Below are 15,319 nucleotides of genomic sequence, written 5' to 3' on the forward strand. Positions count from 1 at the left end.
GTCCCCTTCTGCTCCATCCATAAACTGCTGCAGAATTGTCCCCTTTCCCCCCATCCATAAACTGATGTGCAGTTGTCCCTTTCCCCCCATTCATAAACTAATGCAGAGTTGTCCCTTTCCCCCCATTCATAAGCTCATGCAGCGTTGTCCCCTTTGCCCCATTATTAAACTAATGTGCAGTTTCCCCCTTTCTCCCATTCATAAACTAATGCGCAGTTGTCCCCTTTCCCCCTTCCATAAACTAATGCAGAGTTGTCCCCATTACCCCACATCCATAAATGAATGTGCAGTTGCCCCCTTTCTCCCCATTCATAATCTAATGCACAGTTGTCCCCTTACACATCTTATATAAAGTAATGCAGAGTTGTGCCCATTCATCCATTCATCAACTAATACAGAGTTGTCCCCTTTACCCCCATCCATAAACTAATGTGCAGTTGTCCCCTTTCCCCCACCTTCCATAAACTAATGCAGATTTGTCCCCTTCCGCCAATTCATAAACTAAAGCAGAGCTATCTTCTTCCCCCTTCCATAAACTAATGCAGAGTCGCCTCCTTCACGCCATTCACAAACTACTGCAGATTTGTCCCCTTCCCCCATTATCCATAAAGTAATGCAGAGTTGTCACATTCCCCCCGCCTGCTATAAACTAATGCACTCCTATTCCCTTTCCCACTATCCATAAACTAATGCAGAGTTGTCACATTCCCCCCGCCTGCTATAAACTAATGCAGTCTTATCCCCTTCCCCACTATCCATAAACTAATGCAGAGTTGTCCCCTTCCCCACCATCTATAAACTTTTGCAGAGTCTTCCCCTTCCACCCACTATCATAAACTAATGCCGAGTCATCCCCGTTGGGAGGATCTTGTTTTCAAGTTATAAATATGGTGATCAATGATTCAAATCAATTTTCCAATGCAAAGTCAGGATGGGCAGCTGAAGATGGAAATAAATCATTTCATATATATCACCATTTTATTTCCCTTTTCTACTTGGCCACTTCAAGAAATGTTTGGGCTGGGCCGAAAGTAAAATGTGAGCTGCACCTGTTGATCTCAGAATAACACTGACCTCGCTCATGATGATGGTTCCCTCAATGGCCAGCTGTAAGTCAGTCAGACAGTTCCGAAGCATTGTAATAACCTTCTGCATTCGGTCAATTTCTTGGCGAAGGAAAATATTCATGGAATTCAAAATACCCATTTTTATGAGGCGAGTTTTCACCTATCAAAACAAACAGGCTCTTTCAACATGATAAACAAGTTAGAGTGATACAGCACTGAAACAGGCCCTTTGGCCCACTGAGTCTGTGCCAGCCATCAACCACCCATTTATACTAATCCTACATTAATCCCATATTCCCTACCACATCCCCACCTTCCCTCAATTCTCCTTACACCTACCTACACTAGCGGCAATTTACAATTGCCAATTTACCTATCAACCTGCAAGTTTTTGGCTGTGGGAGGAAACTGGATTACCCAGCAGAACCCCACACGGTCACAGGGAGAACTTGCAAACTCCGCACAGGCAGTACCCAGAACCGAACCCGGGTTACTGGAGCTGAGAAGCTTCCATGCTAACCACTGAGCCACTGTGCCGCCCGGGATCGGTGCTGGGACCCTTGCTGTTTGCAGTGTACATTAATGATTTAGATGTGAATACAAGAGCTATGATAAATTGATAGTCACTACAACCTTTCTCATGATACAGATACTGTTAATTTTAGGAAATGTTATGAACATATGAATTAGGAGCAACAGTAGGCCACTCAGCCCCTCGAGCCTGCTCCCACATTCAATAAGATCATAGCTGGTCTGATTGTAACCTCGACTCCACATTCCTGCCAACCCCCAATAACCTTTCACCCCCTTGCTTATCAAGAAAGGGTAGCAGGGATAAACCAGGTAATTACAGGCCAATGAGTCTAACATCAGTGGTTGGGAAAATATTGGAAAAAAGTCTGAGGGACAGGATTAATCTCCACTTGGAGAGGCAGGGATTAATCAGGGATAGTCAGCATGGCTTTGTCAGGGGGAGATTGTGTCTAACTAACTTGAATGAATTTTTCGAGGAGGTGACTAGATGTGTCGATGAGGGTAAAGCAGTTGATGAAGTCTACATGGACTTCAGTAAGGCTTTTGATAAGGTCCCACATGGGAGATTGGTTAAGAAGGTAAGAGCCCATGGGATCCAGGGCAATTTTTTTTTTATTCATTCATGGGATGTAGGCGACACTGGCCAGGCCAGCATTTATTGCCCATCCCTAAGTGCCCTTGAGAAGGTGGTGGTGAGCTGCCTTCTTGAACCGCTGCAGTCCATTTGGGGTAGGTATACCCACAGTGCGGTTAGGAAGGGAGTTCCAGGATTTTGACCCAGCGCGACAGTGAAGGAACGGCGATATAGTTCCAAGTCAGGATGGTGTGTGACTTGGAGGGGAACTTGCAGGTGGTGGTGTTCCCATGTATTTTCTGCCCTTGTCCTTCTAGTTGGTAGAGGTCGCAGGTTTGGAAGGTGCTGTGTGAGGATTTGGCAAATTGCACACAATACTCCTGATTTGAGTACAGGAGCAAGGATGTCTTACTGCAGTTATACAATGCCTTGGTGAGATCACATCAGGAGTATTGTGTGCAGTTTTGATCTCCTTATCTGAGGATTGATGTTCTTGCCATGGAGGGAGTACAAAGAAGATTTACTAGGCTGATTCCTGGGATGGCAGGATTGACCTATGAAGAGAGATTGGGTTGACTGGGCCTATATTTATGAGAGTTTAGAAGAAGGAGAGGGGATCTCATAGAAACCTATAAAATTCTAACAGGACTAGACAGGCTAGATGCAGGGAGGAGGTTCCCAATGGCTGGGGAGTCAGGAAACCAGGGGTCACAGTCTCAGGATACGGGGTATACCATTTAGAACCTAGATGAGGAGAAATTTCTTCACTCAGATTCCAGGGATGCGGGATTTTAGTTACAAGGTTAGGTTGGAAAAGCTGGGGTTGTTCTCCTTCGAGCAAAGGAGATTGAGGGGAGATTTAATAGAATTGTACAAAATTATGACAGGCTTAGCTATGTTAGATCGGGGACAAACTGTCCCATTAATAACTGGTACAAGGATTAGGGGACAGACTGAAAATTTTGGGCAAGAGCTGCAGAGGGAATATGAAGAAGAAACGTTTTATGCAACAGGTGGTTATGACCTGGTACTCATGGCCCACAAGGGTGATAGAAGCGGAGACAATCAATGATTTCAAAAGGAAATTGGATGGACACTTGCAGAAATAAACTTGCAAGGCTACGGGGTTTGAGCGAGGAGTGGGACTGACTGAATAAGTCCGTGAAGAGCTGGCATGAACTCAGTGGGCCGAATGGCCTCCATCTATGCCATAAATGACACTGTGACATTCTAAATCACAAGAACTAGCTGTATAAAAAAACATTTTCCCATGTCGTCTCTGGTTCTTTTGCCAATCACCTGAAATCTGTGCCCTCTGGATACTAATCCTTCTGCCACTCGAAACAGTTCCTCTTCTATTACTTGATGAAAATTATTCATGATTTTGCACACTTCTATCAAATACCCTCTTAACCTTCTCTGTTCTAAAGAGAACAACTGTAACTTCTCTAGCTTTTCCATATAACTGAAGCCCCTGATGCCTTGTACTGTTCTTGTATATCCTTTCTACAGGCTCTTTAATGCCTTGGCAGCCTACCCAAATGTAAGAAATAGCTGTCCACTAACCTTACAAACTCTGAAGAAAATTACTTGAATATTCTCGAAATAGCTCTCCCTTTCTTTTCATAGAATCACAGAATTGTTACAGCACAGAAGGAGGCCATTCGGCTCATCATATCTGCCGAGTCTCTCCAAGAGAGCAATTCACTTTGTGCCATTCCCTGCCTTCACCCCATAACCCTGTACTTTCTTTCTTTCCGGGTAATTATCTAATGCCTATTTTAATGCCTCAGTTGAACCTGCCACCATCATAGTCTCTGGCAGTGCATTCCAGATCCTAACCACTGCTGCATGAAAAAGTTTTTCCTTGTGTTGCCATTGCTTCTTTAGCCAATTGTCTTAAAACTGTTCTTGATCCTTTCACAAGTGGGAACACTTTCTTCCCATCTACTCTGTCCAAACCCCTCATGAATTTTAATATCTCTATCAAATCACCTCTCAGCCTCTCTTCCCCAAGGAAAACAGTCCCAACTTCTCCAATCTATCTTCATAAATGAAATTCCTCATCTCTGGAACCATTCTTGTGAATCTTTTCTGCACTTTCTCCAATGCCCTCTCATCTTTCCTTAAATGTGCTGCCCAGAACTGAACGCGATACTCCAGCTAAGGCTGAACTAGTTTCTTATGCAAGTTCAACATAACTTCCTTGCTCTTGTACTCTTTACCCCTATTAATAAAGCCCAAGATACTGTATGCTTTATTAATCGTTCTCTTAACCCATCCTGCCACTTCCAATGACTTATGCACATATACATCCAGATCCTTCTGTTCCTGCACCCCCTTTAGAAATGTATCCTTTATTCTTTATTGTGTCTCCATGTTCTTCCTACCAAAATGAATCACTTCGCATTTCTCTGCATTGAACTTCATCTACCCATTCCACCAACTTGTCAATGTTCTTTTGAAATTCTACACTATCCTCCTCACAGTTCACAATGCTTCCAAGTTTTATGAAATCTGCAAATTTTGAAATTGTATCCTGTACACCAAGGTCTATGTCATTAATATATATCAGGAAAAGCAAGGGTCCCAACACTGACTCCACTACAAACCTTCCTCCAGCCTGAAAAACATCCATTATCCACTACTCTCTGTTTCCTGTCACTCAGCCAATTTCATATCCATGTTGCTACCGTCCCTTTTATTCCATGAGCTATATCTTTGGTCACAAGTCTGTTGTGTGGCATAGTATCAAATGCCTTCCAGAATTCCATGCACACCACATCAACAGCTTTGCCCTCATCAACCCTGTCCCCTTCAAAAAAATCCAGAAAGTTAGTTAAACATGATTTTCCCTTAACAAATCCATCCTGGTTTGCCTTAATTAACCTGCATTTGTCCATGTGACTATTAATTTTGCCAGGAATCATTGTTTCTAGAAGTTTCCCCACCACCGAATTTAAACTGACTGGCCTGTAGTTGCTGGGCATATCTTTACATTATTTTTCGAACAAGGATTTAACGTTTGCAATTCTCCAGTCCTCTGGTACCATCTCTGAGTCTAAGGAAGGCTGGAAAATTATGGCCTGTGCCTCTGCAATTCCCACTCTCACTTCCCTCAATATCCTTGGATGCATCTCATGCGTTCCTGGTGCCTTATCAACTTTAAGTATAGACAATCTATCTAATACCTTCTCCATATCAATTTTCAATCCTTCTAGTGTATTAATTACCTCCTCCTTCACCTTGACCTGGGTAGCATCTTCTTCCTTGCTAAAGACAGATGTAAAGTATTAATTTAATACCTCAGCTATTCCCCCAGCCTCCATGTGTAAATACCTTTCATGGTCCCTAATTGGCCCTCCTCCACCTTTTACCATCGTTTTACTATTTATATGCCTATGGAAAAATTTGGGATTTTCTTTTATGCTAGCTGCCAGTTTCTTTTCATACTCTCTCTTTGCTTCTCTTATTTGCTTTTTCACTTCCCCTCTGAATCTTCTATATTCAACATGGTTCTCTATTGTATTATCTACCTGACATCTGTCATAAGCACACTTTTTCTTCTTCATCTTCATCTCTATCCCTTTTGTCATCCAGGCAGCTCTGGATTTGCTTGCTCTACCTTTCGAGGGAATGTACCTGATGAAGAAAGATTCTAAAGCCGTGCTGACAGACACAGGTCAGCTTAGGCCTGTTATCTTTGCTAAGGATATGACTCTAGCGGAGGCTCTGAAACAAGACATTCCTAAAGCTGATAAGATGGAGCCTTGTACCCTCGCTGGACAGTGTTTTTTGTAAAATGTGTTTTAAGGACTTATAGTTGAATTATGGATATGGATTCAGCTGGAATCTTGAAGAGATGTTGAGCCGTGTATTTTTTCTTAAAGTCACCAGAAAGTTCCTGGATTTAGCTTGTAAACAAGTCTTACTGGAAGGCACCTGTCTGTGGATGACCACCCAGCAGGGGTTATTTTGACTTGGGTAGATGTCACAAAGGGTGACAGGTCAAGATTTATAGAGGTCAGGAGATTTGACTTCTGAAATGTTTTTAGTTTCAGTTTGAACTGTGAAAAAAGACAGTTGATTTTTGCCTGCCAAAGAAGACCCAGCTCTCCCTCTCAAAAAGAAACCCTGCATACAGTGGGCTGAATTTTACTGGCCCCTTGACGCCATGGGTCGCAGCGCAGGGGGCGGTAAAATTCTGTGCAGAGAGGCCTGCCTCGACCCGTGACATCAAGAAGGGTCCGCTGCAAATTACTGGAGGCGGGGGGAACCTTGGTGTGGCCCCCCCGCCGCATGGCGGTGGCACCACAGTTAGCATATGGTAAACGGTACTTACCTTTGCTGATTTTGCAGCCTGTCGCCTCTCCATTGACAATTGCTGATTTTTCGATGAAGAGACAGCCATCACGTGCCATCCCGTTCATGATTTGAAAAGCTAGCAGGTTGACAGAGGCAGAAGGTTTCGCAGCAAAAGATAAGATTCTTTTCAGGGGTCTCACTCTGCATACCTAAAGGGAGGAGGGAGGGGGGGCATGACATGGGTCTCACTCTGCATACTGGAAGGGAGGACAGGGGATACACAGGGGTCTCACTCCGCATTGTTAAAGGGAAGAGGTCTGACATTACTGGTGGGAAAGCTCTGCTGGCATGAAGGGAGGTATTGTGTACCATCCCTCCAATAACAGTGTACGCTCTGTGTTTGTTCATGTTTGTGAGGGAGCAGTGGCACACAAGGCACCCTGTGTGTGGGGAGGGTGCCAGAAAGGGCAGGAGCATTAAGGTTATATGGATGGTGGGGGCAATCGATTCAGTTGGTAGGATCTTGATATGGTCATGCTGTGCTACTCTGAGTGTTGGGCAAGATGGTTGCTATGGCATGCCACATAGTTGATCCCGGAAAGTAGCTGATGTACCCGTCAACACCAATCCCTGCCCTGTTAGGAACATTCAAATACATTAAGGGTTCAACATTATTTATCACATGGAAACAGCTATGGCTCATCCTACATTGTGTGATCCTCTGCACGTGAGGATCCGTATGCGCCAGAGGCAAAATCACCAGGCAGGTGTGATCCACGTAGAGGCCCCCAGTCATCAGCAGCAACCCCCAGGAAGAGCTCGTCATTCCATTTACCATGCATCTACAGGCCCCACATGTCATGCCATCGGATGTCAGAGAACCAGCGTCAGAGGCAATTGCGCATGCTGAGAGGGTGGTGACACATCTCTGTGCCCTGAAGTCCATGGGCTCCTGTGGACATTAGATTAGAGAGATACAGCACTGAAACAGGCCCTTTGGCCCACCGAGTCTGTGCTGACCAACAACCACCCATTTATACTAATCCTACATTAATCCCATATTCCCTACCACATCCCCACCATTTTCCTACCACCTACCTACACTAGGGGCAATTTACAATGGCCAATTTACCTATCAACCTGCATGTCTTTGGCTGTGGGAGGAAACCGGAGCACCCGACGGAAACCCACGCGGTCACAGGGAGAACTTGCAAACTCCACACGGGCATTACCCAGAACCGAACCCAGGTCACTGGAGCTGTGAGGCTGCGGTGCTAACCAATGCGCCACTGTGCGGCCCCTGACATCCTATCCCTTTGTTTCTCACAGTGGCAGCGGTCCTCAAGCCTGATGCCTCTGCACCTTTTTAGAGGCCCACCAGAGACCTTTGTAGGATCACACAGACAGCAAAACACCACTGCATCAGGGAACATATGAACATAAGAATTAAGAGCAGGAGTAGGCCACTCAACCCCTCGAGCTTGCTCCACCATCCAATAAGTTCATGGCTGAACCGCCTACTCCAAATTTCCAACTACCTTTGATAACCTTCCACCCCCTTGCTTATCAAGAATCTATCTACCTCTGCCTTAAAAAATATTCGAAGACTCTGCTTCGACTGCCTTTTGAGGAAGAGAATTCCAAAGACTCACGACCCTCTGAAAAAAAATAATTCTCATCTCTGTCTTAAATGGGCGACCTCTTATTTTTAAATAGTGACCCCCAGTTCTAGATTCTCCCACAAGAGGAAACATTCTTTCCATATCCACCCTGTCAAGACCCCTCTGTATCTTGTATGTTTCAATCAAGTCGCCTCTTACTCTTCTAAATTCCAGTGGATACATGCCTGGCTGGTCCAATAATTCCATATAAGACAGTCCATTCCAGGTATTAGTCTAGTAAACCTTCTCTGTACTGCTTCCAACGCATTTATATCCTTCCTTAAATAAGGAGACCAGTACTGTACACAGTACTCCAGATGTGGTCTCACCAATGCCCTGTTAGCTGAAGCATAATCTCCCTACTTTTGTATTCAATTTCCCTTGCGATAAACGATAACATTCTATCAGCTTTCCTAATTACATGCTGTACCTGCATACTAACCTTCTGCGATTCATGCACTAGAACACCCAGATCCCTCTGCAACTCACAGCTCTGCAATCTCTCAGCATTTCGATAATATGCTTCTTTTTCATTCTTCCTGCCGAAGTGAACAATTTCACACTTTCTCACATTATACTCCATTTGCCAGGTCTTTGCCCACTCACTTAACCTATCTATATCCTTTTGTAGCCTCCTCATGTCCTCTTCACAAGTTACTTTCCTACCTAGCTTTGTGTTATCAGCAAATTTAGCAACTACACCTTCAGTCCCTTCTTTTAAGTCATTTATATAAATTGTAAAAGGTTGAGGCTCCAGCACAGATCCCTGTGGCACACCACTTGTTACATCTTGCCAACCAGAAAATGACCCATTTATGCCTACTCTCTGTTTCCTGTTAGCTAACTGATCTTCTATCCATGCCAATATGTTACCCCCTACACCATGAGCTTTTATTTTCTGCAATAACCTTTGATGTGGCACTTATCAAATGCCTTCTGGAAATCTAAGTACAATACATCCACCAGTTCCCCTTTTTCCACAGTACATGTTACTTCTTCAAAGAACCCCAATAACTTGGTTAAACATGATTTCCCTTTCACAAAGCCATTTTGACTCTGCCTGATTACCTTGAATTTTTCTAAATGTCCTGCTATAACATCTTTCATAATAGCTTCTAACATTTTCCCTCAGACAGATGTTAAGCTAACTGGCCTGTAGCTTCCTGCTTTCTGTCTCCATCCCTTTTTGAATAAAGGAGTTATATTTGTTATTTTCCAATCTAAAGGAACCTTCCCCAAATCTAGGGAATTTTGCAATAATGCATCAACTATCAGACGAGCCACTTCCTTTAACACTCTAGGATGAAGTCCATCAGGACCCGAGGACTTGTCAACCCGCAGCGCCAACAATTTGTTCAGTACCAGTTCCCTGGTGATTGTATTTTGTTGAGTTCCTCCCTCCCTTCCATTTCCTGACTTACAGCTAATACTGGGATGTTACTTGCATCCTCAATAGTGAAGACCAATGCAAAATATCTGTTCAATTCATCTGCCATCTCCTTATTATCCATTATTAATTCCCCAGACTCACTTTTTATAGGCCCAACACTCACTTTGTTAACTTTTCTTTTTTACATATCTATAGAAACTCTGACTATTTGTCTTTATATTTCTAGCTAGCTTTCGCTCGTACTTTAATTTTACCTTCCTTATCAATTTTTTAGTCGTTCTTTGCTGTTTTTTATATTCTGTCCAATCTTCTGACCTGCCTCCCATCTTTGCGCAATTATAGGCTTTTTCTTTAAGTTTGATACTATCTTAAACTGTATTAGTTAACCACATATGACGGGTCCCAATTGGAATTTTTTTTTCTCGTTGAAATGTATCTATTCTCTGTACTCTGAAATATCCCCTTAAATGTCTGCCACTGCTTTTCTATTGACCTATCCCATAAACTTACTTGCCAGGTCACCAATGCCCTGCACTGGAGGGCCAGTGAGTATTAGCAATTCGGGACGAACTCTCACAGCCAGGCCCAGAGGGCCATTGGTTCTGGCACTATTGCCAGAGAACCACAGGTTGTAATGTTCATAGACTGCACTCATGTGGCCATCAGGCCTCCCGCCAGGCTACCACCTGCAGACGTCACCATTAAAGGAATCCTCTCAATCTAGGTGAAGCTGGTATGTGATCACCACAGATGCTTGTTGCGAATGTGTGACCGGTTCTCAGGCAGCTGCTACGACACCTGGGTTTTGCGCCAGTCCCGGCTGTCACCGCTGTTCACTGAACTGGCTCAGATGGAGGGGTGGCTTCTTGGAGATAAGGGCTATCCTTTGCAGGCATGGCTCCTGATGCCAGTGAGAGGCCTCATCACTGCTGCAGAGGAGAGATACAATGCCAGCCACTGAGCTACATGAGCCACCATTGAGCAGGAGATCAGCATGCTGAAAAAGCACTTCCAATGCTTGTACGGATAGGGTGATGCCCTGTGCTATGGGCCGAAAAGGCCAGCTCCTTTCTTTGCTGCTCTGCACAACTACGTACCCAGTTGGGGCCGGGCCTGGCATGATGTGGAGAGACATCAACAGGATTCCTCCTCGGACTGTGAGGACACTGAGCACTTACAACATGGGAGGGCAGATGGCACCCAGGCTCTGTATGCAGGCTAGCAGTGAGCTAGGGATGTACGGAAGTGGCTTGTCAGACAAAGACTGTCTGCTCCACAGGAACTGACATGAGTTCTGCAAGCCACACATTACCCTTGCTCACCTGCTGTGCACCAGTCCACATCTGCAGCATCCCTGTGTAAACCATTAGAGGCAGCGGCTGACTGAGCCAATGTCCAAATCACTGCATCCGTGGAGACGCTCATGAGTAATGGTGGCATGGCAATGATGTTACTGCATACGTTGGTGCTCCTGAAGGGCCAACGGTGCAAAGGGATGTGACATTGGTGCTACATGCGGGCACACATCATTACCACAGAGAAAAGGACACACATGTTGGTGAGGAACATTTAGTGAAAGATATATTCACATTGCTGTGACACCCGCGCATTCCCAGTTATGTCAGTGTGTTCTCTGTAAACCTCTGTAATACCTTTTATAGTCTATTTACGTCTCACGTCCTGGAATGTTGTAGCCTGTGGAGAAGTGGTACTGGAATAAACAGTGCATTCTTCCCATCTCGTTCGTAACAATAGTGTCTGCCAGACGTTTACAAACAGTACTTAGCAAATGATAAGCCACAAGCTGACTTCAGGGTGATGGGCATGGGAGGGGTTTACTTTTAGTACAAGTCCCTTGGTGATTGGGCAATTGGAATCGAACAAATAATTGACATGGGACACCAGCCCCTAGGTATAAAGTATATAAACAGGCGCTCGGGAAGAAAATAGTCAGTGTCCTTCAGACAGAAGTGGTTTCTGTCTAACACTTTGATTAGCTCAAGAAGACTGAGGACCTCGAGGACTGAACCAATCACCAACATCTCGCCTATGTCATCCTTCGGAGAGACTGCCAACACCATTCTGCTCACCGTATAATTTGGGATAGGAAATCTGTTCAACCTGTTATAGATCGTATGTCTTTTATGTCTATACAGCTTATGCATCATCATATTTAAATTGCTGCTTCTTAATCAACTACTTCAGAACGATCTATGACTTTGGCCTCTTTGGGTATCTGTGACTCTCGAACCTAAATCTTACATGAAGTGTGATGCCCAGACAATAGTCCAGCTGAGGCATAACAAGTATTTTATAAAGATTAAACTGATTTCCTTCCTTTTTTACTCTCTTTCTCTATTATTAAAGCCAAGGAATTCTGTATACTTCAAAACAGCCTTCTTAACTTGCTCTGCCACCTTCAAAGATTTGAGCACATACTCCCCCAGGTCTCTCTTTTCTTGCATCCCCTTTAAAATCACACATTTGGTTCATACAGCCTTTCCTCATTCTTCCTACTAAAATGCATCACTGCTCTATGTTAATTTCCACTTGCCACATGTTCTGATGAAGGGTCACTGACCTGAAACGTTAACTCTGCTTCTCTCTCCACAGATGCTGCCAGACCTGCTGAGTATTTCCAGCATTTCTTGTTTTTATTTTATACTATATACTTCCCTCCAGCTTGAAAAACATCCACTACTCTGCTATCCTTAGTCTATTTTGTATCCATGCTGTCACAATCCTTTAATCACATGGGGGCATGGGAATTTTAACTGGAAAATGTGAGTGTGTTTGCAAGTTGACGGGTGATTAAAAGTGCTGAAACTTCTGACTTGTTGGGAAGTCTGCAGAAACCCAATGACTTCTGCTTTTAACCACAGTACAATCTCCTGCAAATGGGAAACCATCGTGGGACAGGTTGGCAACTACTTTAACTGGAATTTCTGAATCTAACAGTCTGTATGAGTTTCCTGGTCTTCGAAGAACTTGCCAGAGAAATCAAGGCAAGAGGACAGAGGGATTTGAGGGGGCTGAACAAACGAAAGACAAGAATTCCTTTTAATACTGTCATGAAGACCCCCACCTGCCAAGAATGAGGCATATTAATTTCATCATGTGAACATTAATTTTAAACTGTTGCTGGAGTGAATACATGACTTGTTTAGAGAGATCATCAGACATTTGGCTGGAGAACATTTGCCCACTCAGAGACAGTGCTTGGAGAGACAAAAGAACTGCACACTGATTCAATCAACAGAGATTGGTCTGTTAATCATGATCCACATCCTGTCGGTGTAAGAGACAGCACTATAACCCCCCACCAAGAACATTGAAATCCACAAACTGCTGGCCAACTTGGAGTTTTGAATTGCGCTCACAAGACAGTTTGAGGACAGACGGCAGATTGCAACTGAACCTGGAACAAGACAGCCTCTCTTCTGGCTGGCTCTCCCTCGCTTTCTCACAAGTCTCTGGAACCATAGAAGTCACTTAAACCTCAAGAGAGAAAAGACTCCTACATTGAAACAGGTTAAAGCATACGCTGGGTCCCAAGGAACGGCAAGACTTACCGGCAACCAAAGACTCCACATTGAACTCAAAATCCAGCTACTGCCTCAAACATTTCCCCTTTATACTTTGTATTGTTTCTGTCTCTATTTGCATGTGTGTCTATTGCGTATGCATGCTAATGTGGTCATGTCGCATATTGGCAGTCGTTAACCGGATTAGAGTTTAAAGGTTAATAAACTTCCACCTTTCTTGTTTAAATCTAAGAAATCCTGTCTGATTGATTTCTTTGCCTTATAATTGGAAAGCAGTAAACAAGGATTCACTGAGGGGGGAACTAAAACATGGTGTTTTTAAAATTAAACCCTGTTACAGTTAAACCAAGCAAAGGCTGAGAAGGAACCCTTAGACCCCTTTCTCACCTGGTTGTAACAATACTGAGATCTGCTTGCTGAGGTGAAAGGCTTTTGCTCACAGGACTTGTTCTGAGAGTGTGCTTTCACTGCTTTCGAGGTGATTTCCATCACTTTGGAAGTCATATTTTCGACTTTGAAGTCTAAAGCCTTTCATCTACACTTCCCAGCTAACAAGCTTTAGTTCAGCATGGAAGCTGCTTATGCAGCTTTACCTTGGATCTTAAATGAGGAACAAGATGAGCAGCAGCAGCAGTAGCACCAGCAGCAGCAGCAGCAAGAGCAACAGCAACTTTCTCCTCAACGATCTGCCACTCCACATGAGGGAGTGGATGAGCACAGAGGTCCAGCTCACAGGAGGCAACACTCACAACAAAGAGTTTACAGGCAAAGATGCTTTCTGGACATAACCGAGCAGCAGTGTTTGAGGAGGCGCAAGGTTTTGTGTCAGGTGGTCAGATTATATTTACAACCTCCTGCAAGATCTCCTGCTGTGGACCAGGTTGCCAGTAGCTGTCAAAGTCACCAGAGTCCTTAATTTCATCACCATTGGCTCTTACCTGTGATCTGTAGGTGAAGTGTGAAGAATCTCACAAACTGTTGCCTATAAATGCATTCCACAGGTGACTGAGGCCATGTTTTCCAGGGCTGGGACCTCTGTGCACTTATCAACTAATGAGGCAAGTCAAAATGAGCCGGTACTCAACTTCTTTGCTCTGGCTGGCTTTCCACTGGTCCAGCGAGTCATCAACTGCACATATGTGGTGAAGAAGTTACCCCCTCCCCATCACCAGATCACCCTAGAGTCTTTTCAACAAAAAAAGCATCAGCGTTCAGCTCATCTATAACCACCAAAAGATCATTCTGCATGTTTGTGCATGATTCCCAGGGAACTGCTATGATGATTTCACCCTGCATCAGTCAAACCTTCCTGAAATATTCACACTTCAAAGCAGAAGTGCCGGATGGCTCTTTGGAGACAGGGGATACCAACTGAAAATGTGGCTGATGACCCCCATGAGGATCCCAGTCAATGATGCTCAGGAAAGGCACAGTGGAAGCCACCTGATAGAGCTGTGATAGAGCAAGCAATGGGGATCAGGGGGCACACTTCAGCATGCACCAGCCGAGGTATCCAGAATAATAATGGTCTACTGTGACTTGACCAGCAAGGCTGGTCGAGGAGGAGGGAGATGCTGAGCGTTCCTCTTCAGAGGAGGAGAGGTAACATGAGAATCAGGAGGAGGAGGCACATGATGTGGCCAATCCAGCAGCTGCACACCTAGCTGCCCAGGATAATAAAAGCAAAATACTGCGGATGCTGGAAATCTGAAATAAAAACAAGAAATGCTGGAACCACTCAGCAGGTCTGGCAGCATCTGTGGAAAGAAAAGCAGAGTTAATGTTTCGGGTCAGTGACACTTCTTCGGAAGGACCCTTCTGGTAAGGCCTCAATCTGGCACAGGGATGCAGCAACCGGTCTGCTTGGGTTTTTAAAAACAGCAGTCTAGCAGTAGAAGCTTTCTTGAGATTTCAAAATCCCCCAAAACACAGGAGGCAGCAGGAACCACTCTGGATACAGGAATTCTTCAGAGAGTGGAGGCTATAGGAACTTGCCACCTTTCAAATGCAGGATTCCTTTTCAAGAGATGCAAGTCTCCTTTACAGAGAGAGGTAATACTTTTCGGGTCCTTCTTTCTTGCTGCAGGCAGGTCAAAGCAAATATTTCAAATGCCTGCCCTTTGTCCAATTAATAGGATTTTTAAAGTGTCTGAGGTAAAAAAAGAACCTTCCTGAACATGGTCACATATCCAGACACAGTGTCTCCCCCCGTCACTCAAAAGTTGTTCTGAAGAAAGATCAAA

The 15,319-nt window shown here is 44.3% G+C and overlaps 1 protein-coding gene across 1 annotated transcript in view; it reads right to left on the bottom strand.

Moving 5' to 3' along the window:
• LOC137367180 (dynein axonemal heavy chain 8-like) overlaps positions 1-15,319 on the bottom strand; it is a 2,531,605-nt gene that overhangs the window by 106,164 nt on the left and 2,410,122 nt on the right. The window contains exon 162 of the mRNA XM_068028616.1: positions 1,075-1,227. Coding sequence (XP_067884717.1) covers positions 1,075-1,227 — 153 coding nt within the window. The remainder of the gene's footprint in view (positions 1-1,074; positions 1,228-15,319) is intronic.

Source organism: Heterodontus francisci, chromosome 3, assembly GCF_036365525.1.
Source record: "Heterodontus francisci isolate sHetFra1 chromosome 3, sHetFra1.hap1, whole genome shotgun sequence".
Classification (NCBI taxonomy): domain Eukaryota; kingdom Metazoa; phylum Chordata; class Chondrichthyes; order Heterodontiformes; family Heterodontidae; genus Heterodontus; species Heterodontus francisci.